At 43.4% G+C, this 26353-nt stretch overlaps 1 protein-coding gene across 4 annotated transcripts in view; it reads left to right on the forward strand.

Moving 5' to 3' along the window:
* The window catches only part of LOC105195749 (synaptogenesis protein syg-2), a 279821-nt gene that overhangs the window by 16197 nt on the left and 237271 nt on the right, over positions 1-26353 (forward strand). For 3 of the 4 annotated variants that reach the window (XR_005574637.1, XM_039448564.1, XM_026133676.2), the window contains one exon: positions 24646-24684. The exons of the other annotated variant lie outside the window; for it this stretch is intronic. Coding sequence is in view for 2 of the 3 variants with exons in the window: in XM_039448564.1 (XP_039304498.1) it covers positions 24646-24684 (39 nt within the window). In the remaining variant the exon portion in view is untranslated. The remainder of the gene's footprint in view (positions 1-24645; positions 24685-26353) is intronic. 4 annotated transcript variants of the gene reach the window in all.

Here is a 26353-nt window from a genome sequence, read left to right on the forward strand (position 1 = left end):
CGTATGTTCTTTCCTACGGTAGGACGTAAGTGCCTATGGAAAATTTATTAGACATTTTTTTACTCGTTTTTTTTTACACGTTTAAAAATTATTCTTGTCGTAATTTTTTTGTCGTCACGCTTAATCGTCATGAAAGATGACAAATTTCAGTAACTGTCAATTTGTATAACCAACGACGCCATTAGTAGCACTCAAATATTAATACAGCGAATAATGGAACTCGACGACGTGGCATTACGAAAAAGGAATTTAGTTTTATGTGCTCGTAGCTTCAATATATATATTTTACGAAAATTGATTTAGACCGCACCGTATATAATTCTTGGCGTATTTATTTATTTACTCGCTTCAGGATACAAGTCACGTAGGGCTCCTTACATTCGCTCGAACTTCCGTATCGAATCTCGCAGTAAAGTTTCGACTTCTTTTCCGTCATTGCTGCTCGGCGCATTATAAAGGTTTCGGGGAATAAACGGCATTGAGTTTCTCGTCGAGGTAGTGAGCTGCTCTGTTTTTTTTTCTCCTCCCTCCCTCTCTACCTGCCTGCCTACTTATGCGTTGCATCGCGTCGACATCGCAGACGGTTTACGGGGCGGTCTTTGCCCGCGGCTCTTATTCGCGAAACGAAGGGAAGCTGGCGAAAGTAGAAGTACTCCCACGCTAATTAAAGAATGTTATAAGCAGCGGAGCGCGCGATATGCCGTCGGCGTACCAAGTTTCTTCGACAGTCGGTGGCGCCGAGTCTAAAATTTATTGTGTGCGCGGCAGGTAGCACGGTGCTGCCAGTTTCAAGTATACATCCAATTAAATTTCTGGCAGGCGTACAGGCATGACATGTATCTGTATGTACTTATCGTATATCGTAGACGTATACGTATATCTATATTTGCGCTCGATACACGCGCGAGCGCATAACGTGCACGCGACGAAACATTCGTCGACTATCGTCGTTTCCGTTGACGTGCTCATCGCTGTCGTCAACACTCGACGGTGTCGCGAGGAGACGTTTGTACGAACACAAATGTGACTGAATAAATTTTAAAGAGCGTGAGAGGCACCAAGTCGGAGTCTCACGGCGGTCTCTCGAGCTCACGTCTCGCGCTTCTTGTTTCTATCTTCTCGGCCAAAAGACGAGAAAACATTTCAAATATCAGTCTATAAATATTTCAAATATATTTCAATTCAGTTTTACATCTTCCTTCGCCGTCCAACTAACTGCGGACGTCCACATGAATTGTGTATATACGTTAAAATATGGTCATCTCGAACCGAGCACGAACTACGAGAAGCGTTACGGTGATCGGACTGGATCTGCTGGACCGGACCGGACTGGGCCTGCTGAAATTTCCAATGATAAATTATATTAATCATTTTATACAATAGATTGACGGCCAGCCGTCGCATCCATTTGCCTTCGGAATCGCGAATGTCGCTGTAACAATGTCCTGGCAACAGGGATAAATCAATCTATCGGATGTGGCGCGATCAACGTCAGTTTACTGCCAACGACACATTGAAATGTCTCGTCGGGTCTTAGCCTTACTCATTTAGCAGATTGAACGTCACTCCGTCGCATTTCGTTTATTCTGGCCGCGCATTCAAGATTTAATTCTCGGTCCGCGTCCGCTGGCTCGTGACTCTGAACATCTTTCGTAAATTACCCGCGAAACTTTGCCGATTTGTTTCTAATGCGAAGTAGGTCGGAGTGCAAAGTTCGGCGCTCGAATGCGCGCGCGGAACGATTTTTGCGTCGACGTATCGAGCGGGCGTATCTCGCGAAACTCCACGAGGCCGAATTTTCGACGCGTTTCGTTTAAACGTACGAATGCCAGCGTCGCACGCCACGATCTAAATCGAATCCTTCCCTTTTCGAGGAGTTGTCGTGTAGCGAGCTGGAAATTCAACATCCGATGGAGGCTTCCCCGGTCTTTCGTCGTTGTCGTTATTCCCAAGACCGGAGCCTGTTGGGGGATCCAAGAAATCGGTCGTATCGACAGCTCCTGGCTTAACGAACGTCAAGTACGTTAGTTCTGCGATACGCTTTGGGATCCTAAGTGAATGATACGTACGAGAAATATATATATACACATTGCATACACACACACACACACACATACACATACATTGTGTGTGTGTGTGTATTTTTATATATATACAATCCGCGGCCCTCGTTCTCTTCCCTGATGCGCGTTACTTTCATCAATAAAAGTCTGCTGAGAAATCCACCTTGATGCCAGATCGAGCAGATCGCATTGACCCGGAACCGAAGATTCCGAGGCTTTAAGGGGCGTAACCAGCATGGCCCCAGGGCGAGTATGGACCGTAAAAGGGTATTGCGGTTTGGTATCCGGCAGTATCTATTACCATTGTCGTAGACAATGAGTATCGGATAAGCATTATCACGTATCGCGTCTGGAAACACGTAGTAATTTCGTAATTACAAGTTTATAATTATTCCGGAATATTCTCGTTCGAATTTGTATATCCGAGAAACACGAGCCAAAGCGGGAAGAGCACCAACGGCTTACTCATTAAATTACATCCCGTTTATAAATTTGCAAATAAAATAAGACAGAAAACTTTTGTCTACAAATTAAAAACACTTGATTTGGATTAAAGATTTTTGATAGTCGAAGGCTTTCGGTTGAATTGTAAGGCGTTTGAATATGCAGCAATGTAATTTCACAAATATGACTCGAAACCGAATGTCATTTTATTATCCGGAATTTCTGTATGTGCCGTGCACTCGAAATTATTCACTTGCATATATCACGATATGTATGATTGGTAAATAACTGGTCTACTTGAAACTCAAATTTCTACCCATTCGAATTTTTGCAAGCCAGATGGCAAGCGTACACCACATTTGTGTTAGCGTATTCTAAAATTGTGCAGAGCCGGCAGCAATTGCGCAGTTTTATTTTAACGTTTCATTTTAACGAAGAGCATTTCATATATATGCTTTGATCATCCAATCGCCACAATAAAAATGCACAATACGTACGCGGATTAAAAATCGCTCGTTGGTCTATATTGCTCTAAGAATACGTTTGAAATATTTTTTATGCTCTTTGATATGCTGCATTGTTTTATTTTTGCCACTCGAATGTTCCGTATAAATAGAGACATTTTTAGTTTTTACCACCGACCCATTTTGCAGGAACATTGTTCAGACGAAATTTTACGTATTCGGGGTTTCTATATTTTTTGATAGCTTATCTCGACCTGTAAAAATATCTTTTCGAAAATAAAAGTAACTACAATATTTAATTTATGACGTTACCGTATACTCAGTTAATTACTACATTAAAATGCAAACGAATGGAGTATTGTTAAAAAAAGTGCATATACATGTAGCTGTAGATACAAGATCTTTATTTTTAGCCGTTCATAGCCGTTCTTACGTCAAGACTTGCAATCTACTCTATCGTTAATGGGTGAGGCGGTACGTTTGATTAATTTCCGCCAATTAGTAACGTGTTTCTAAATGTCGGGCTGCTCTTTGGGGCCAGCTTGAGAAAGCGTGCTGTTTTTTTCTTCAGATCCGCGGTTTTCATGCTCCGCGTCCCTTTCAACACCTTGTGTGTGCACCTGACCTCCCCTTTAATCTCGTTCATCGATAGTGTCTTCGACCTTCAGTGATGCTGGAAGCTGTCACCGGCCTGCTCCTGAAACGCCGCAAGCGTGTAGATAGTTTCTCTCGTGCAGTGCATGCAGTGCATGCAGTGCAATCGATAATCGTACGATCCAGCGAGGTGATAATTATCCAGAGGGAAAGAGTGAGAGAGACAGGGACACAGTCTTCTCTCGTGCGACTTTGTTGTCACCTCTAGCGAGTTAAAGCGGATAACGCGCAACGTGATATTACTCGTATAGTTTTAAAGACGAAAGATCCTCGTCTCATTATATTTACGTTAACGAGCAACGATATTTGATACGCGGAACGTGGGACAGGTATCGCATTCTTGGAAAGACGAATTGCCGCGGCAAGAACGCGCGTGATTGTAATTGCGCGGGTAGGGTTAACACACGGGAGCCTCGAACTAGTCGAACCTGTTCTTATTCATTTCTCTCTTAGAGAAGATGACACGGCTAAGAACTAGTTTCCGTAATGGTACGAAATGAGTACGACGGCATTGAACCAGCATCTTTTGTATAAGAAACGTACCGCATCGCTCGAAGCAAGCCGGTCAATCGAAAGTTCCAAGATGTATGATAGAAATACGACGTTTATAACACGTGTGATAGAAATACTGCATTTATTACACGATCAGCGATTGAATAGCGGAGAAACCACATTTCCTGTTAATGTATCGAAATGACCGGTTTCGATCCGGTATATGTGATCCTTACGATAATGTGGCGGTAAAATTTCTTCTATTATTATATACGTTGCTTTCTTCCTCCCTCCTTCTCTCTCTCTCTCTCTTTCTCTCTCTGTCTCTCTCCCTTTTCTATACTGCTCCTTTGAAAATGTTAACTCAAACCCCTTAAATGATTTAGTCAGTATTTGTGTGTACGAGCTATTATACAATTAAACCTTCCTACTTTAGTCTACAGGCGGAACACAATAGTTTGTATTACGTTCAACAACATCCGTTAATTAACGTTTGATTGTAATAATGCGGCTCGCGGTGTTTGCTTCATAAACGATACCTATGGAATAAGCTCCATTATTTGCCATTTAAGCTACCCATCGCATTAAATGATGTTTATTAATATTGTTCAATAACCGTTTTTTGTAGCTGGAAGTGGCACCGTATTTTCTAGCGAAAAACAAATAATTATAAAAATATTTCTTTTTTTAAAATAAATCAAATAATTATACGTAATAATATTTTCTTTCAAGAGTGCGCGCGCACACACACACACACACACACACACACACACACACACACACAGAGTTAGTAAACTATTAATAAAACAATTCAACATCGTATCAAATTTCTTATAACGATAAATAATAAAATAAAATTTTTGTTTCTTTGACTAAAATAAAATCAATTATGGTATAATGTTATTTGAGAAAATGCTAAAATAGATATTCAACGTATAAATATATCCGAGAATCTGTGATTTTTATTTTTTTTCAACTTTAGTTTTTTTATTATATTTAACAGTAATAAATTTTGATATTTGTGATACTAAAGTTTATCAAATACTGAGATCAATATAAAAATGCGTTTTTTATTGACATTTTTTTATTATTTTTTATAACAAGTGAATATGGTAATGAAACATTTTATCTACAGATATTTCTTTAGTTAATAAAATAATATTATTTAAGTGTGTGTGTGTGTGTGTGTGTGCGTTTTTCATAAAAATCGGATAAAAATAAATAGCATATAGTTGCACAAAAATTAAAAATTGTTAAATTTTTAATATATTTTTTATTACGTGTCCGTTGTACATACCTATTGTCAATTGAACGAGTTTAATTCCACATTATCGCTGCTAGGTTAATCACATACAATAAACTTCCTGCCGTTCGTTGGCGCGCAAAATGAATCGAATGAATCGTATATACAACGTGATAGTCTTTTAAGAGAGAGGGAGAAAGAGAGAGAGAAAGATCAATAGATACTTTATCAGCAAGATGACAAGTACCGGGTGCGCAGCGCACATCGGTGCGTTTCATAAATATTGTTATTGGTGGGCAGAAATCCGTGTGTCACACGCAGGAGTCATACGTTTTACCCCTCTCGCAGCAGCCACTCCTCCCGCAGAGGGAAATCCTTCTCTTCCTCTTTCGCCCTTACTCGCCTGTTCTCCAACGTGCAACCACCACCATCAGCACCAACCACTCTTCCTCTCCTTTAGAGAATCGTGCGCGTCCCACTTTTCTTTCTCTCTTTCTCTCTTTCTCTTGGTCTCGCTGACTCGTTGTTCCGCTTTCGCGGTACCTTTTCTCTTTCCTCCCCGCAATCGGCGCGTCATACCACCCTCCTCTAGTCTCTTGTTCCGCTCTTTTTCGCGCCGTGGAAATCGTTTGTCCCTACGGCGGACGTGCGGCCATTCGTCGAGGACGATCGAACGAAAAAGGGGGCGTAAACGGTATTTCTCGCGGACGGCACGGACATCGGCGTCAGCGGTAAATTCTGGACGACCGGACCGTGGCGAGAACTTTGCCAAGTACCGCAGCAACGCCTCTCGGGCTTCTCTCGGTAGTGGTCGATCGGATCATAGGATAAACCGTACAGTTATCGGCTACCTATACCGAGTCAGGCTAGACCTTGCACTCTGCGATTGCTATTTTCGCCAAGCTTACATTTTCTGGGTTCTCGACCGATCTTTCGTTAACGTTAGTTTCACATACCGTTCGTCTATCTATTAGTTTTTTTTCCTTCCCTTTATCTTTATTATTAATTCTGCAAATATTGGTAATTTTTGCATTTCGGAAAAGTGACATTAAATTTTTTTTTATTGGAAAACTAATATTGTACTTTGATAAATACTGTTATTTATACATCACGATCGAAAATCTCACGACTGTTTTTACATGTGACAGATATCGAGATCGATGAATCTATCTCGCGCGATAAATGATGCGCGCGATCCGCTTAATCATCTAACTAACGATATTATAGTCTTGTCTAACGGATAAACTTTATTTCAAGAAATTAATATTGCCCTGATGTATCTCGAGTCATTGATAAAAAGGATATCGGAGAATTAATCAATCTTCGTAGAAGTTGTAAACTTTTCCTGCTAAAACTTCTTTTAATAAGATTCTTTCAATAAGCTGGTTTTTATGAGTAGATTGATTGGACGAAGATAGACAGTATAATTTCTGAAATTATAACTTTAAACTTAATTATTTCTGCGACATACAAGTAATCCACACGCATACAATTGAATTATGAAAATAACAGAGAGATTAAGATTATTATGCAACTTGTGTTTCACGTCAATTTTATTTACCTTTTATTTTCATATTTTCACCCTGGTGTCTCTTTCTCGAGAATTTAATTTTGACGGTTCAAGAGCGAGTATCGCGCAACGTTTTACATATGAATAAGTAAAACTGGTTATTTTCCGTTAGCAAGCCTCTCTACTTTACCTCTATTTTGACAAGATTCGTTATTTTCCTTTCGCTCTTGGGCAAACGATATATTTCTTACATTTCTTGCATGATAGTCCTGTCATACGACCGACATACCGCGGATATAACGCGTTATACGCGGAGACGCGCGCAAATAAAGGAGCGCGCGTGCGGGAGTATGCGTGCGCGTGTATCCCGATACGCGTATAAACCATATTTTATTCCATGTATTATATACCCATAGGTGTGTACACATGCGGATGCGCAAACATCGACCGCTAGTGAAAGCTTTCGATGCGATGTTTGTCGTCAAAGACGAGCTTTTTTCGACGAGAAGGCGACTACTCGCGTGTACGTGACGCGACAAAAGCTTCTGGATTTTTCGTGCTTCGGCGTGGCGTTTGGGAAATATTGCGGGGAAAATCGCGAACGTCGCCGGATCCCCCGACTGCGCTGCGCTGCGCTGCGCTGCGCTGCGTATCGTGGCGTGTTTGCGTTCGCCACGAATCATCGTGATTCGAGGTGAGGGCCTGTTTTTGCTGTTACTGCCGAAAGTGAAAAATCATTTTTCATAGTTTTTCAGACGAGCGATTCGATGGTGCTAATCAAAATTACGTCGCATGACGTGCTAATACTTAAATATAGTATTTTAAGATATTTTAGACTTTGAAATGTCAAAACGTGATGTATCACGCTATGTACCATCTATACGCGTAGCATCTAGCGACCCGTCTCGCGCATAACTGCGACGCCACGCGTTTCCCCGATTTAAACTCAATTTGTGTTTCCATTATGTGACGTAATTTTAACACACGTCATCGGTGTGTTCGTCTCGAAAATTCTAAGAAATGACGTCTACTTAATTTTTCCCGATTACAATAGGAACAGGCTTTTCCGTAACATCCTTTCTTTTTTCGTTAATAAGCTCGCGAAAGCAGTACGTTTAATAGATATAAATGTTGTTTACGTTGCGAGAGAGAGAGAGAGAGAGAGAGAGAGAGAGAGAGAGAGAGAGAGAGATGGGCACTAAGTGCATATACGATAAACTGTTTACCTCCGAATGAGAGTACAGAAAGATGTACTCTCGCGAACCCAGCCGTAGCTGGAGCCGGGAGTATACCGGGAGCCTCTCGTGAAGCTTCGGCTGAAGTTTCGCTGTCGGCGCACAACGACGTTTTACAAATTTATATATCAAAATGACGTGCGCCAGCGCATTCGCGCGCGGCTCTTCGCTCGTGTAAATATTTGCCGAGTATTTCCCAGCGAGGGATGAAAATAAATTGTGCGTGACGCGTGCGCCGTGCGACGGATGCCGAGATGGATTTTTCCTTTGATCATCCCCGTGGCTGGCGTGCGGTAATTGGTGCTATCGCACGACTTTACTGCGCGTCTCTCGTCGTGTGCATTTCTTATTTATCCGGCGGAGTTTGGTGCCTCAAAATCAGGCAAGTTCGTCTGTCAATAGGCCGCGTGTATTATTCAGGCGATCGAACAAGGGGACGGACGAGCGCTGTCAGGACGACCAAAGAGTGGACTTTGTCCTTTGGGTATTTATATCGCGACTGTATCGCATTACCGTTTCGGAGAACCGCATCAAGTATGCGCTCTCTATGGAGGACTGTTTAATTACAGTCGGAAGTCCGAGTAAATATCCCGCGAATGCGAATTCGAATGCCTCTCGGCGAATCGCGTGTGTTCGCAATGACGTCGGTTAACTGTCGTTTCAACCGACCGTTTGTTCTCTCGAGTCAGACTAGATTTATTTCTCGTTCTCATACATCCGATCCGTCCAAGTCAAATATAAGATTCGCTGATAAAAACGCGCCATCTTTCCATTTCTATTCGTCGTACGATTAACGACTTCTCGATCAATGGTCACAAATAATAAAGGCATACTGTAATTCTGTATGAATGACTTGTGAAACGTTTAAGTGGTTTTTCATGAAAAAGAAATTTTTTATTCCTTTTATTCACGATCAATGAAACTTAATTGGAAAATTAATTTATTTATATCGTCTATCTGTCGTCATCGAAAAGAAGCAACTTATAAACGATTCAGATTTTCACTTTTACAAAAGGATTTCGAAAGAGAGCCAAGCGCATGCTGCGATTTGCAAATTATTTTAATCGGATTTTTTTTTAAACGACATGTATATCAACACATGAATATCGTTGAGTGGATATCAAAGTGGATAATAAATCAAAGATCATTATCGATAATCTCCCTTTAATCCGTTTATAGCGAGGGTACCAAAAACCGTCCACGCGACCCTTCAAAGTACTTGACAAACAGAGTGGGCGCACGAAAATCTGGGTTAAACGCCAAAAGAAGCGATATCAAATGTCCTTCTCCATCGCGTGCGCTTAAGCGGGTCAACGCGAATATAATCTGCGATTATTCGCTGGACAATGCGCGCGCGAGTCATCGAGCGCGCGGCGCAAAAATCTCACGACTCTGATGCGCGTACGTGCGCACCCGCTCGGACTCGCTCCGTCGCGTCGTCCAGTTCGTTGGAAAAATCGATTTCACGTTCCACGTTTAACGTTCCAAGGGGAGAAATTTCCGGAAATTGGCCGTACAAAGTCCATATATCTAGACTCGTTACCGTAATTCCGTTCTGCTCGTCCGGGTGCGCGAGTGCTGGGCGCGCGAGTGCTGGGCGCGCGGCGCGCGGTGCGCGGTGCGCTCTCTTTGCGTTTAGATTTTTTTTCCACGATCGTGACGAGATATCCGGCGGGTCGGTCGACCGAGTTCCCCCTCGAAGAACTGGCCTGGCGCAGTGCATATCGATCGAGCCAGGATTCGAGAGGTTCGCGTGTCACGGGTCAGGTGGGTCGGAGCCTTCGGCAGGAAGGCGAAGGAGAGGAAGGGTGTTTTCGTTCCAGTTCTCTCGTATATACCCTAAGTACCGACACCTTCCGCCTCCACCGACATCATCCCGTTATCCTTCTCCTCTCCACCCTCTCCCCATTTCGCTCTTCTCTCGTGCAGGCCGGTGTTTACGTAAAAATACCGAGTTCACGATCGATCGGGGAGACATTGAGAATCACTCCTCACTCGCGGGTTCGCGAATCGTTCCGCGCGAACGTCGCAGATAAGAACCAGACGCGAGAAAATAAAAGAAAGAAAAAAAGTAGCGATTATACGAGTGAGTAGCACGCAATTATACGAGAGAAAAAGAGGGAGTTGAATGTATAATACCAAAGCCGTATTATTAAACCGGCCGTGATTGGATAGCGCTTTTACGCTCGGAATTTCGTCGTGGTAGCGGCCGGCGCTCGGCTGGGTCGGTTTTGATTTATTAATTTCTCATCAGTGACTTGGCGCGCGCGTTCGGCCACGTGATTCGTATCTGGCGCGGGGGCCATCGACGGACGGGGACCGGGCGCCGGTAAACATATCCGGGGTAAAGGATAGAGCTGCATATGTACGCGGCAACTGTAACCTATTTACTAAACGCAATCTATTTATACGAATTCGCAGCCGTGAGCTCGTCCGGCGGGCACACCGCGATCTGTCGGACCGCGCGCGATCTGTGCGACCGGGGTTTCTACGTCCGACAAATTATAACTGTTTCTCGATGTGCCCGCAGGACTCTCTCGACACGGTCGTATAATTAAGCCATTTCTATATTATACAGAACAGAGCGCGCGGATCGCCCTCCTCTGCGCGAATACGAATTATACGCCGTGGCGCCTGAATAAATAACAGGGCCACCGCCGGACACTATCGAACACCCCTCTTTACTCAATATTTAATCGTCCATTGTTCGGCGCTCTCTTATATCGGTGTTTCTCCCTTTTTCGAGGCGCGCTCATTGGACCGGACCGGAATAATGGTCCTCGATGTAATCGCCGCATTTCGCCGGCGATATTTCCACGAGAAGCGGCCTGACCAGGCGCGCGAGAGACCGACCTTTTCGATCGCCTTTACGTAAGCGCGAATTCGTCGAAAATTTATAGCGATTCGTCCTTCCAATTTGACGAATATTTTATAATCGTGGAATGTCTTTCGATTAATTGAGTGGAATAGAAGGCGCTTTACTAAATAATAATCTTGCGAAAAAGCTAGAAGGATTTTAAGCGTTATACTTTGCTTGTCATATAAAAATGTCACACGGAAGAATCTAAAAAGAATATATGCTTTTAAACTTCTTTTTCTTTCTTTTTTTTATTTTAAACTAAATTGTTTCTTATTTAAAATATTTTTCGTCGCCTGTTTCCGTTTTGCTGTTACGAGTTTGAAACTTTTCACATTAAGGGGAGAATGGCCTCTATAATAGTGCTCCTGTCTCGCCGCCCTATCTTTTCTTCATTAAATGCTATTTATGCTTTCCTCATGGAGACTCATTAATCCTATAATAATATAGCTGATGACGCGATTAGTTTGGCTACGATAGTTATATATAAGGATAAAAGTGCCACGTCGCGACGTTATTTTGCCCAGCCTTAATGCGTTTTTAAGTATTTTTGTATCGCATATATATCTTGCCTCCTTTTTTGCAACGACGTTTAGCACTTAATTTTTTTCTGTCGCAAGTCGCGCCGCGATTACGGTGTGGCGAAGGCGGCCTGGCACCGCGAAGCGAGCGGAGAGCTTTTTGAAACGATAAAGCTTTCGGGACAAATATCCATTATGCAGTCGCTTCAGGGACTCGGATTTGTCGATAATATCGCACCTCTAACTTCTGCCACCTGCGGAGGGAACTTTTATTAAATTTACATACCCGCTGTGTTCCCGGCCTTTATTTAAATTGGCACTCGAATCGTGCACAGGGGAGTGTTAATATCGTATCGCGTGGAGGAAAAACAATAGCGGGTCCAATCAGCTTTTGTACAATGTCGCGGCGGAGTTGAGATAAAATCGAACGAAATTGCAGCACGTTATTGCTCCGAACGTGATTACTGTACGTGAATTTCTTTTATAAATCTTATTTGGACGGCGGAATAATACGATAAGCGATTTGTGCGATGTCACTTTACGGCAAATCGTGTCGCATAATGAGTCGCGGTCTAATTTGAATGAACATATCGCGAAACGAGATCGAGAGTTTTCGCCTATCTCTTCATCTACGAGTGATCGCGGATATAGGCCGCTCTCGTCCGTAACAGTCACAAATATGGAATAACGAAAGTGTGAAGAGCGTTACTACGCTCCCGTTGGTCGTTCGTGCCTTCGTGGCACGAAGATTCACGGTATCTTCTTATAAACGTGCGTGCGTGCGTGCGTGTGGCAAAAGGGATAGCGCGCTTAAATTAGACACAATCCCGCGTGAGAACGCATAGATCGACGATACAGAGCTGACGTAGCGGCGACGTGACTGGACTTGGGCGCGCGATGAATTTTCAAGATTTATCTCGCTCGTCGTAGAGGTAACCGCTTAATCGAGTTAGTTAGAACGGGGGTGGTGCAGGGAGAACGAGATTTTCATCGTGCCGCTCGCGGCACGTTCGAGTCGGCCTTAATTACGATCCCTTCTCGGCGCGGTGGTATCCGGTGGTAAAGACGGCCGCGGACGCTTTTGGACGGGGAATGTTGGATTAGGTGTTAGCTTCGTGCCGCTCGCTTACGTTCCATACGCTTCCGTTTCTTGCGTCGAGAAGCGCGAGGCGTAGTACCTACACAGGCCTCGGCAACGTGAGATCCGGCCTTTGAATCGGAATATCGTTTCACCGCAAGGATATCGCGTTCGTAGGAGAGAGTCGATGAGTCGCGGCGTCCTTCGCATCAAACCTGGAAACAGAGCAACTCTTCTCACCTTTGACGACCATCTTCCGATCTTGAGCGAGCGGTGACACCGTACCTTATCGCGTTAAGATATTTAAGTGCGACGAGATGTTTGCGATTCATTGTACACTGCCCTCGGTACTGACATTTATATTAATGATACATTTTTCGATTTACAAAAATGAAAATATTGTTTTATTTCAATATTATACACCTATATTCACGGCAATACGTGGAAAGTGTATTTGTACAATAGTTTTTTTCTCCCGAATGTTTTTTTTTGTTTATACAATGGAAACGAAATATTAAATAAATACAAAACTACGTGAGGATTAAAGTTGCAATATTTTTTGGGGTCATTCTACTGATGAAATAGCATTGAAAAACGGTTGTATCTGAAAACGCTCAAAGATGCGATTACGATATAAATATAATATTTTCTATCGATACGTTTTCAACTGTATATATATAAGAATGATCAATACGCAACAATCAATTGGCATGGACTTATGATTGTTTCGTATGTGGCCGTAATAGAAAATTAATGAATCGTTATATAGTAGAATTTTAATAGAAATATTTAAACGGAGCTTTAACTCTTGAAAAGAAGAGAGAATTAATTTTTCCTGAACGATACAACGATGCGAGTAGACCGTCGAGAATCGAATCACCACGCTTCCGGAACGTTGTGTTTTCCGTAAAGAAAAAAAAGAAAAAAAAACAGAAAATGGTGAAGAAAGCCATGAGCACGCCCTCGGATACACTTCCTTTCAAGGACCACTCAGCGACCGATCGAAAAGGCGTCCCTCTAGATTTCACGGCCCCTTCGCCACTTCCTGCACCGTTACTTGCTCGAGGTATGCTCTCTACTCGCCTTACACACCGGTGACCCTTCTCTCTCCCAAAGTTTTTCTTCCATTTTACTCTTTTCGTCCTTATTCCCCTTCGTCAACCTCTTGTCTAATTCTCCCTTTGCTTGGTTTACCACGATTAGACCGCTCCTCGGAGAAGTTACACGTCATAATGATTCCCCGACGCTGATATTCCCGCAAACATTCGCGGCTGCGCACTGATTGCTCAAATTCCCTTAAATCATAGCCTCATTTTGATCGTCGAAAACGGGGAAACCGATTTGCCTATTCGATCCATAAACAAGATAATTTTGGTGTCTCGTGACCTGGGCTTCAAGGACCCTTTAATACCCGGTTTCTCGCGTTTAATTTCAATTTTCATCTTCTAATAGGTGCGCTGTTAGGACGAGCAATTATTTATCGACGAGGTAGGAGCGTTGCTCGACTCGGATGGGCTGATTAGAAGGCCTCCGAGCGATTAGCCCAATCTAGACAATCGTGAAGAAACCGCACGCGGTATAATACCTGTCGATTCTGTCTGCGGATCGATCACCTCTCGAACGATTAAGGTAGAAACAATTTTCAGGTGCCCGAAACCTCGAATATCCTCTCTGGTCGACGAGTTTTACTCGTAAAACGCCCTCTCAACGCCCGCCCGCCCGTTATTTATGTCCGTAAATTGATAATCAGTTCCCATCCGCGCTAACCCCATTGCCCAGAAAATTGATTCCGGGTTGTGTACGCTCTCATATCTTTTTTTTTTTCTTTTTTCGAAACTCTCGTCGAAACTCTCTTGCCCCGCGCCCTCGTCGCTAGCAAAGTTCCTGATTGGCAAGTTCTGGCACTCGCGGATCAATGGTGATTTAATTAAAGATTATAGCTCGACGAAAATTAAGATTAATCGTGTCCCATCTGCGGACAGAAAGGGGTCGTGAGTAGCTGAAGGGTGTGGGGGAAGTGGACGAGGGCGTTTCGCTCGACGACCTCGCGGCCAACGGCCTTAATTATACGAAGAGCGACCGAGGACCGGGAACTCGACGTCGTCGACGTCACCTCGTTGAGGCCTACCGTGTCAGAGATGAAACGAGGTCGAGGACAAGAGTATTTCTGCAGTGTCGGAGTATCAAGTCCGTCACTCGAAAAAAACGAGCGTAAAACCCGCTCTACGGGAAAGTATCGGAAACAGTTACGCTGAGATAACGATCGAGGCAACCGCGGATAATCGAATATTCAGCGCAGGTAATCGTTCACGCAAGTTTATTTTGTCGTTGACAATGAGTCTCGTCGGAAGCTGCGCGAAATTACCTGCATTAAAATGCGAAAGATAAACGGTATTAAATTCTATAATACTCGTATTTTTGAAACGTTTTTTGGGACAACTTTGTAGCGCTGCTCGAGAGAGCATGAAAAATGAAATTTGTATTTCTCCCGGCTTAATCGGCCTTTCAATCTTCGGTTATTGGCCGACAACTTTGTTCGCTTCACGTATTATACCGTATGCGTTATTACCGTCCGATAAAATGGGCCGAATGTATTATACAATATTCTACGTAATTAATTGGCTGTTCATGGATAACTGGATTTCGATAGCATCGGCATGTAAAATCGATGATGAACGTTTGTAAAATTTGTGTCACACTAATTCTGGATATTTGGTCATTAGTTGGGTAGCCCTGTTTGTACAAAAGATAGCGCTTCCGAAATATTTATTCCACGTTTGTTACAAATATTAATGGCGTGTCTGAAATGTTTAATAATTGACGTTGAAAATGCGTATTTTTGAAAACTGTCCTGGAAATACGAAAGGAATATTTATTCAAAATAATCTTGAAACTACAATTAATTTAAGTCATTAATGAGATGCGTTAATGTCTAATATAATTTCGACTAATTGATACTTGGTAAAGTTTGTTTCAATGACTCGTAACGACAGAGTTGCCGTATCAAACCGAAATGGCCGGCTAATGAAATGGAATAATCACCGTCGAACAATCTATCTTAGATATAATTCTGCATCCGTCGTTTAAGAAGCCCACGGCGATCGTATTATTGATTCGGATAAAAAGTCAATAAAAAGTCAATTTAAAGAACAGTCCGTTTTCATGAGGTAAGAATGAGGGAAACGCGCGATTTTCCTGGATAAAATTATCGTTAAATCATCGACAGTAAAGCAAGGGAACAAAGCATTTGTGCACGATGGCGCAAAACGATCGTAAACTTTACGACAGCTTATTTCAGTTGCGAGTTCGTGCGTTTGATCGCTCCTTACAACATCGTGGGGGGAGGCAAGGAAAGAGAAAAGGAGGAGGAGGTTTCCTCTCTCTCTCGTATGGATCCACTTTTATCTTTCGCAGGTCGTCGCTCGGTGCGGCGAACAACTGATTTCCCGTGGAAAATCGTACTTGGCGCGATTAAGGGACAGCGACAATCGCCGTGTCTAATGACATTTGCTCAGCCAACAGCGCGACATTTGCACACGGGCTCTCCGTTTTACGATAGCACACGATAGATTCTGCATACGATTCTCCGTTTTGTTTTCGAAGGACAGCGCGGATGAACTTTTCGGGACAAAAATAACATGCTGTTTTCATAGTCAATATTATTTTTCATTGTCCCTGTATTTGTTAGGCGCGTTACTAAAATAGTCGCGCAGGTTACCGGGAGACATTTGTCGCGTTTATCGCTTCGATAAGTTTTATTCGGAAGAGATTATTTTTATGCGTCTTGCGTCGCGCGGAGGTATCATGCGAGTTTGATATTACGTACCCACGCGGAGAATCTAATATTCCCGGGTATTTCGGCAGCTACGACGATAAAATGGGACACGCAACATATCGTAAGAAAATGATTCCTCGCGGGAAGTTAGATAGTCATAAAAGCAGCGTAAATCAAACCGTGAAGGATTTACGATAAGTTACTATTAGCCCTAGATTTATGTTTCACGCCAGACGGTTGTTTCAGCTCGCTGTCGTATAAGTCCGTCGAGGTCGCCGTGAAAAAGAACCGCCTGTCACTTCAATTAAGCCGTGATTGCGGTTGCGTGTGCTGTCACGGCGGTAAAACGTGTGTGTATGTGTGTTTATCAATTTAAGACGAAATTACGCGGACGCAATCGAAACAATGGGGCCGTTTACGTGCACGAGGCAAATAAGCTTTTGTGAAAATCGTAATTAATCAGTTTATTCGGGAATGATAGGGGGAAAAAAGGAGCAAGCGTAATACATGCTCTTTGTGCCATTTAAATATTATCTCGCGTGGGTTCATGGGCTTTTGTATCGCACATTTTGCACTAATAAGACGTGTTTAATTTTCGGAATCCATGTTTATTATACATGAAAATCTTTTAGTAGATTTAGCGTTAAATCCGCTCAACATACCGCAACACGGTCCTTGTCAATTTGTTTGAGGATATAAAAATAAATTGCTCTTAAAGTTCTCTTTCAAAGTTCTTCAAGTGCAGTCTTCAGAGCAAAGTCTCTCGAAGAAAGATTCGTTTGGTCGGACGGACTGATCGATCAGGTATCGAGTCGACGACGGGTTGCCGTTATATATATATAATCGATATTTATGAAATTTGTTCATTTACAATCAGCAATAATTTTGACACTGGTAATTTTGTGCTAACGTGCTCGTTACGAGAGAACAGCGATTCCGGATAACCGTGACGTGAGAGTGAAACGCTCGTTTTTAGTTCGCGATATCGTATTACAAATGAAACGAGGCTCGTTATAAACATTAAATGATATTCGAAGTCATTCGAATCCGTTGAATAAAGAGTTTCAATTGCAGATGTATTTATACGGATGTGGTTGACGAATTTCAGATTACCATTCGCGCCGGTCATTGTATGCATTTTACGTACGCATCGTAGCGAATATGACGCGCGCACGTAAAATAAACCTGCGGCGTACACACACCGGACTGACACAACATGACGAATTAATTATTAACGAAACAAACATTTCGTGCCTTATTGCAGACATGTAAAATAATTATTGCCTCGTCATTATAAAACAGTCGCCATTTCTCCTCCTCTTTGTTTTTAACATTTATAGCTTTAGGGACATTCGCGATTCGAATGACAGGGCAGGTAGTACCGTTTTCCACTTCCGGCTTCGTCGCCACACCTCTCGCTTCGTCCTCGCGTTCCCCATTTCTCCGTATACCCCGGCGTATATCGGTGTATACTCCACTTAAATCGAAAAACTTTGCCATTCGGCGCAACGCACGAGTGGAATAAACTGAATCGAGATAAAATGATAGCGACGGAGTTGAGATTAGAAACGTCGAGTTCAAGTGGCGCGCCGGACGTAGAGGTGTGAGAGGGAACGCGAAACGGGGGAAGAAGGCTAAAGAAGGACGCAAACCTCTCTCTCTCTCTCTCTCTCGACACTTTAAACCTTTCTGAAAACGAAGGGTGGCTATCCGTGGCTCATCGTGGTGGCCGCAAAGTTCACCTCTCGCCTGGAGGTTTATGTTCGACGTACTTATATAATACACGTACGCACGCTCGCGGGCTAACGCGAGCCCGAGTGTTTGAGGAAAAATTGAGGAAAGAGTACTTAGCCAATCGCCAAGTTAACTCTACATCCCCTTCCGCCGATTATTGTTATAGTTGGCGATGCGCCAAAAGGGAGACCGCAAATCCGCCGCCTCTGCTGGTAGATCACCGCCGGATATGTTCGATCGCACCGCGAAAACACCTGGCGGAGGACGAGGGTTGGAAAAACGAGGGAAATATGAAAATTACGCGTTACGGTCGACGCCCCGTTACTCGTCCAAAACTCGTTTCGCACCAGCCGAGCTGATTGCGAAGACATCGCGTGACAAACGTCAAGGGCGCGTCCAGCGCGCGGCTAAGATTCTTGCTTTTGTTTTTGTGTGGCCGCCTGCTATTTTTCACTGTAACTTATCGGAGCATCTCGTGTGAAAAATGTGCGAGAAAAGGTGCATTTTCATAACGGGCGGCGTGCAAACTTGCATACGTTAATGACCGGCGAATTTTATACGCTCGCGCGCGCGCTCCCTCACGCACACACGCGAGTCAAGGTTAACTAATTAATAGAATAATTACTACATGCCTGTAATGAAAGTTTTACCTTTATCGGCGACCGTAATTTGGCGAGTGAACTAATGAAATTTCTCTTAATATATCGTGCATAATCATTGATTTCTGTTGCGGAACAAATCTGCGGGAGCTATTGATACAACGGCAAAGTGAAAGGTAATTAATTAAGTTGTGTTTGCGGAGCCGTCCGCTGATTGATTGCGTGGTCTTGCGTGAAATTGGTTTGCACAATTATTTCGCGGAAAGAAATTTAATGCGCGGTCATGTTCAATCGCTGCGTTTATGCATTTTCTCCTTGATATAAATCTGATCTCTTTTTATCTCGCATAAATCGAATCGCGAACACACGCGGGGGTTTGTACGATCGAGAGATGTTGATGAAATGTAACGAGTATATTATTGTTACGTTACATTAGATGCTTATCGAAAGAAAATGTTGAATCCATATTTTCATTAAACGCACCTTTGTGCCTTTGTTGGGTATACAGACTCGTTCGCGCCTCGATAAAGCGGCTTCCTAATAACGACGTATAGTACGTGGTGGATAGGAAGTAACGCACGAGAAAAGTGACGCGAAGTGAGTTTGCCGCGGCAGTATCATTAATCAAAGTTGCGCCCAAGTGCGAGCCGGGGCAAAAGGTTGGAAATTATCGAACTTGCCGAGCGAGAGCCGACAACATCGTTGTTGCGGTATCGACACGTCGATCGATCCTGCCCGGAGGAGCGAGATATTTCGGAGGAATAACGCGATCCAACTATCACGGTCGTGGTCGCTTTTAATCGAATCACGCAGGGTGTCTGCGGATGGCTGGACGACGAGCGTGCCGGGGCCGGGGCCGGGGCCGGGGCCGAGGCGCGAAGAAATCTCGCACTCAGCGCGCTACGCGCTGATGAAAGAATTGCCCCGTGACGCCGACGGTGTTCAAGTAGAGCAGGTGTGACACACTCAAGGCGGGACAGCCAACGTCCAACGTTTCATAGCACTCGCTGCGCGACGCTTCCTTCCGACCGGTAGAGCATATGTACTTTCGTAAATGCGTTTGCATGCAGTGCCAGATGGTGCAACCTGCATGCTTATGTATATATCAGTAGTTCGCACAAAGGATCGTGCAAGAGACGACTTACTTTTGACGCATCACGTCGTCCTCGTTTATCGTTTCTCGTTGTAATTTCGCATGTTGTGTCCTTGTACTCTATACCGCTCTAGAAAATTGGAATGACTATTGCCTGCCTCGTGTTTCGTTTATTCGTAGCATGTCCTCCTTGAATGTATTTGTGTTTGCGGATCACGAGAGATTTATATATATATATATATATATATTGTATATAAATATATGGTTTCATCAATTTTATTTGACAACGCATATAGAAATACGAGATTGATATATTTATTCTTTTGCATTTTTCAATCACAACATTATGAGATTTTTTTGATATAATTTTTACAGTAAGTGAGAATAATCATTGTTATCACTTGTTTTTTTTTTTTTTTTTGGTTGTATCTAGATCGACGTGGCATTTCACGAATGATTTTACAGTCTGTCGCATTGCGTTTTACATTTGGCCTTTATGACTCCATTTGTTGCAAAAACAAAATGCGAAAATGAAGGCAAAATAGAATGCGTAAAGTGACAAACTGCGAGATCGCTTTGTCGAATAGTTATGCGCAGTCGTAGACACTTTTCGCACGAACCAGTTTTCGGTGACCTGGCATCGGTGCGTCTGTGAAAATATTCCCGTTTGAAAGTACACGGGTATAAATGAGAACTTTCAGATAGCGAAGCGTCACAGACAGTACAGTGTGTTACAACTGAAATTTAGATTCGTGCGAAAAGGCGCTTTACTAGACTCCACATTCGACGTCTGATCGTACATCGGTGTTGTACTACTAAATCCAAGTGATGAAAGACGTATTAAAATACCGGCATGTGTTCGTCACAACAATGCAACGACACTTGGCGTTTACATGTATCTCGGTTTATCAACTTAATTTTGTTGTTCTTCGATTGTCCTCGGCAGGAAAACCTTATCAAAAGGCTGCCAGGTAGCGAGCGATGATTATATAGATAAAACGAAATTTTATGCATATAATGATTGCATATTTTTTTATTTCTTAAATTTGTTACACTAGCAATGAGAACGAATACTTGCCTGATGTTCTTTTACGTAACTGACACTTAAACGAATGAAAACTCTCGTGATGAAATCCAGCACAGTGTTACGTTCGTCGCAAACACGATAGCTTGTTGCATGTATGGATGAGAATGTGTCGATGTATACATTTCAAGATTTTAAATTACTTTCTTACATTATTTCTTTAAATTACATCACTTACAAAGCTACACAGGTAATGACACATATCGATTGTTAGGTATGTCTTACTAATTAAGCTTCCAGTAGTAATATCTTCTCCTACAGCGGGATTTATACATACGAGCTTACAGCTTAGGAGCGACAGAGAAAGAGAGGGAGGAACATCCAGAGTGATCAAAGTCAAATGTCTCTTGTGTGCATCTCATCTTTCCTTTGTCGCATAGTTATACTCGGTTAACATCGAATTGGCTTTTTTCTCGTTTGTCCGTTACACCGGCAGCTCGTCGCATACCTCTACGTCTCTCGCATTCTCGCCCTTTTCCCTTCTTTTACGAATATTGACTATTTCTCGCGTTCTCTCTTTCTTCTTTATTCGGTTTATTTCTCTTCCCATTTCTCTCTCTTCTCTCTCTCTCTCTCTCACACACACTCTTTTTTCCCTCTGTTTCGTTCTCTCTCTCTCTCTCTCTCTCTTTGCCTTCAGCACAAACTAGTCGAGACAATAAGACGAGAGTACGCCACCTGTTTCCAAGTGTTATGAGACTTTCGGGCCGGTCACGCCTGTGTCTCTTCACGTACACTTAGTAACTACATACGTACAACACGGCGCGGACACGAGAACGCCGCACATTTAGAACCCTCCGCAATCTTCGCACACCTCCGTTAACACCAACTTCCGCCCATCTAGCCCATCGTCACCACACTTTACCCCCGTCGGATTCCTAAGATTATGTTGCCGCGGCAAGGACGTCCTTTAACCGGATCTTTCCACTTTGGACATTCACGAGAGGTCACTGCCAGCTGTCTCCTGGACAGGATGACCCTCGATTAACTCTTTGGTCGGCGTGTTTCATCGTGCCGCTTAGAAATAGGAAGATTTAGGAAGACCTTTCCCTACCTCTCGTTCATTCTCGTCGATACCCATTGCAATTGTTCCAATTGTGTTTAATTTTGCCTCAAGAGATCGTACACACCGCCTCGACGTGTATAACCGACGCGGCAACATTGGGGGAGACTCGTGTCTTTAAACTGCAGGTAAGACCTCGAGTTTAAGATGTCGCCCACGCACAGCTGTTCTCATAACATTCAGTGAAGTCGTACTACCGGGAGCGTAACAAGTATCGATCGTCGCACAGGGTTGTAACCAGCTGTGCGCACGTATTTATCGCCGGCGTCTGAAATCTTGAGTCTGATTTATTCCCCGCGAGATATACCGCGTTCCCGTGAGAGATCGCACTTAGCAATTTTTTTCTATTTATCACGCCTTCTAACCGGCTGTAGTCGAGTTATTTCGACAGCGTTGCGTTAGTTTAAACAACAAGTTTCAACGCTCGCCATTTTCCTTACCGCAAGAGAGTAGCTCGCACGGAGTTGGCCCCCTGCGAAGGGGGCGCGCATTCCTTCTCTTAAACGCGCGTTTCGATAAGCTAATATTGTAGACGCTCTGCTCCGCTCCGCTCGTTTCGTTTCGACTTTCGCGTCCGACATTTTATTTCTGTTTCGTGAATCTTTCATGTCGCTATTAAGAAACAATTTCAGAATAACCGCGCCAGCTTATCGAGAATCGTTCATCCTCGTAACGTGCGCAAGGTACAATTTTTCGACAAAAAGATTTCCATCCGCTTTGCCATTATCTCGGTGTACCACTTACAATGGGGCCATTATCCATCGACTTTCTCCCACGTATAAGTTACCACGTAGCGCCATCGTAGCGATAGTAATACGCTTCTCTGTATGAACTACCGTAATGCCGAGTGGAACAAAGCGTAGTAGCAGCGAACGGATGGAGAAACTTAATCTTCCGGCGAACGCGTTCTGCAATGTAATGAATGCGAATAATACAGAAAGGGTAAAAGGCACTCTCGCTCTCTCCCTCTCTCCTTCTCTACCCTCTCTACCCTCTCTACCCTCTCTACCCTCTTTCTCTCTCTTTATCCCCTTCCATCGTTATCAGAGTCTCTTATCGCGGCCGCCTGTAAATTAGAAACTCGCTGTATTACCGGAGCGGTTACGTCGTAGATTACGGGTCGGAGGATAAAAAAATCATAACGAGACTTATTTCCGTACGTAGAGCGACAGCGCGTGCGTGTTGCCCTCTGTGTTCGAAAGCGCGAATCGTCGATACCGTATATCTCTATCGCTTCCGCTATTTTCACACGCGACGTAACCGTCGGCGCATTCATCTTTGATAGAGAACGGATGATGATCGCTTTACGCGCGCCGGTAGGAAAAATAAAATCTCCGGATGTACGTACGTTCGGAAATAAAGGACAAGATTTATTATGCAATATTTCGCATTGGTGCACGCGTGCTGAGTTGGCTCGGCAACCGTATGTAAACGCCGGCGTACAAAGAGTAGTATATCACAAGTTTACTGCATTTTTTTTAACGCATCAGAGAGTAATTGGAACGACGAGCGTACCTGCGACATCGTTCGACGCGAAACAGAGGGATCATTGGTTTAACATCCGCAAAAATATGTAGATGGAAACAAACGTACTGTATCTCGCCGCATTCTCAATACGTACATTGCGCTCGATACGCTGGCTTCTCTCCCGGACAACACCGGATTTAACGCTAAAATAATTATGCATCTCTCATTTCGCTTTCATCTCGATAGCGAGAAGTTAAATACTACTGCATTATCCGCATTTTCATATCAATTTGCGAGAAATTTATTTGCGCTCTCGCGTCGGTCGTCCGTACGTTTCGTTCAACTAAATTCACGGGATTGAAATACTTACGTATTGTACAATATTTATTATCGTGGTGTACGCAAGCGCCCCCCCCCCCTCGTGTGTAATGACACACGTTGCCCTCTCCCTTCGTCCCTTCTTTCACGTTGCAACAATTCGTATTCATTTCGTGCCAATTTCGCCGCGCTGAATAAGATCGCACGATCGCTCGCGCGCGCGTTTGATTTGAGCTGGTTTAAACCGAGCGGTTGTGCGAAAGCGTAACTGGCTATTCGTCAGCCGACCGTGCTTTCGATAGCGGCTAATCGCGGGCGAAAAGCGGGTTTGCGGTGCAAACTTTATTTCGCGCTCAACAGCCACCACAATGCATCCCCCGATCGCACCCCCTACGTCACCGACGTGTGGCCATGAAAAAAAAAAAACGTACAACAGACTGTGCGTCTGCAGGGGTGTCAAACGGGAGCAGTTTTGTTTTTGGATTCCAGACCGGCACAAACGCTCGTAATTACAAGCAAATGCACGGCTGCGCTATCGCGTCCTGATATTGTTTCAAACGGAACGTAACGTTTAGAGTTCGCGCAATCGTCCTCGCGAACTAATATAAAACATTTCTTTGCCGCGATAGCTTTTTTTTCTACCTAAATTATATATAAAATAGCGGTAAAATTTGACGCTAAGGAGCGAAGAAACACGAGAGAGCAATTCTACGTCGATTCGTGATCGCGACGGATAGCTGTGACGCTCGACGTGACGAAAGGGGGACCGATCGCCGAGTTAATGCGATTTGGTCAAGTTTCGACGCGTTTGACACCCCGACAGTTGAGTCTCCTCATCTTTCGCTCTCATGTGATACTGTAACATAACGTCTGCCACTCATTACAGTCAAGTAGTTGTTTCTTTTTGTTTCTTCTATGATTTCTTATGATTTATATATGTTTTTGTTACAGGGGTCCCGCGAACATTTTCGGCTAGGCCTTACCGAGGAGGTTGGTTCGTTTGTTTGGTTTGCAATTAGGATTAGTCAGTAGATTTTTTTCTCTAAAAGCCCTAGTCCTTTCCTTTTTCTTTCTTCTTCACGCGTATAGACTTCGCTTTTACATACATAATACTCGTCTGTCTTTCCCCTGTATTCTTACTATACTACTATCTCTTTATATATATTATATATATCTATCTATATCTCTGTCTTTCTCACTATCTACCTTTCCCTTTATTCTCTTGATGCCTCGATCGTCGCTCGACCATGCTAACACTAATCACCACCTTTGAACGTTACTAACCGTAGCATATATATCTATACATACGTACGTGCAGACTCGATCCTTGCATATGTGTACTTAGACTCACACGTATCAAGATGTATGTATACGCATATATATGGATATGTGTATATCCGATTATATACCAATTGATTTTCGTATCAAGCAGTGTGTGACTCACCACCACTCCGACTCGATTGACACCGATTGACTTGTTCTCTCTTTCTCTTTCTCTTTTTGTTTTTTTTTCTTTTTTTTTTTACGTTTGTCGAAGGTCCGTATCTCTAGCTTTAGTTGATCGATGTTTAGATATGTGATGATTAAGATATGTCCTTATCTGTGCGTGCCTTGTCAATGCGCGCGTCTCCCCCCTTTTGTGTATGTACGTGTTCGTGTCGTTGCGTAGGGATGGCCCGCAATCCCGTCATGTTTGATCGTTCTGATTTATTGATACTCAATATTTAGCTGTAATGATGAACATTAGATAGCCGATTGGATATTTAGTCTTAATGTTTTCTCGAGAACGACTTGCACAATACCAGAAAAACGAATACACCTGTCCGTATGCTGCTTTGAGACCATTCCATTGATCGAACCATTACTATCACACCGATGTTTGGACTGAGATACTCGAGAAACGCGACTAACGAGCTCGCCGCCTAAACATTTTTATCATAATGCATGAAAACTAATATTTTATTCATCAGGTCTCGAATGAACTAAGGTGAAGCTCGGTGAGGAAGGACGGCCGTCTTCATGCTGTGTGTCTGCGGTAAGATACGCGATCACAATAAAGTAGACAAGTTTCATTTCTGTACGTTACGCTTCGTTAACGAATAACGAAGCGTGACGACTTGCGTCTGATATATTCTTCCTGTCTTCTTTACGAGATATTGCTTTCACGATGATTACAATGATTACGTGCGCCGATAAGATGGCACGTTGTTATCAATTTCTTCGACAAAGATTAATGTCTGTAGCTACTATCTTGTAACACGACTGGTCACTTTTCATTCGGCATTTCATAAATTGTTACAACGCTCCAAATTTATGTCTTTGGTAGTAGATGCAATTGCCACTTTTTTAGGTCGATATCAACTCTAGCGATAATCGTCTCAACAGACGAGTCGCTCGTTCAATTGATATCTTCCTACTCGTGGTATAAAGCGACCAAAACGGATTAGTGGTCCACAGACGCACTGAATCACCATAATCTTCAAGTTGCCTTCGAGACGAGCCGCGACCGGTAAAAAGTTGTGTCGCGAAGCGGATCTCAACAACGACGCGTGATTTCTGTCGGATTGACGTCTCGAGTCTCGAGTCTCGAGTCTCGAGTCTCGTCTCATGTCGTCTCGAAAGTTGAGAGTGGGATCTGCGACATCCGTCGATGGCAAAG

Source organism: Solenopsis invicta, chromosome 4, assembly GCF_016802725.1.
Source record: "Solenopsis invicta isolate M01_SB chromosome 4, UNIL_Sinv_3.0, whole genome shotgun sequence".
NCBI classification, from domain to species: Eukaryota; Metazoa; Arthropoda; class Insecta; order Hymenoptera; family Formicidae; genus Solenopsis; species Solenopsis invicta.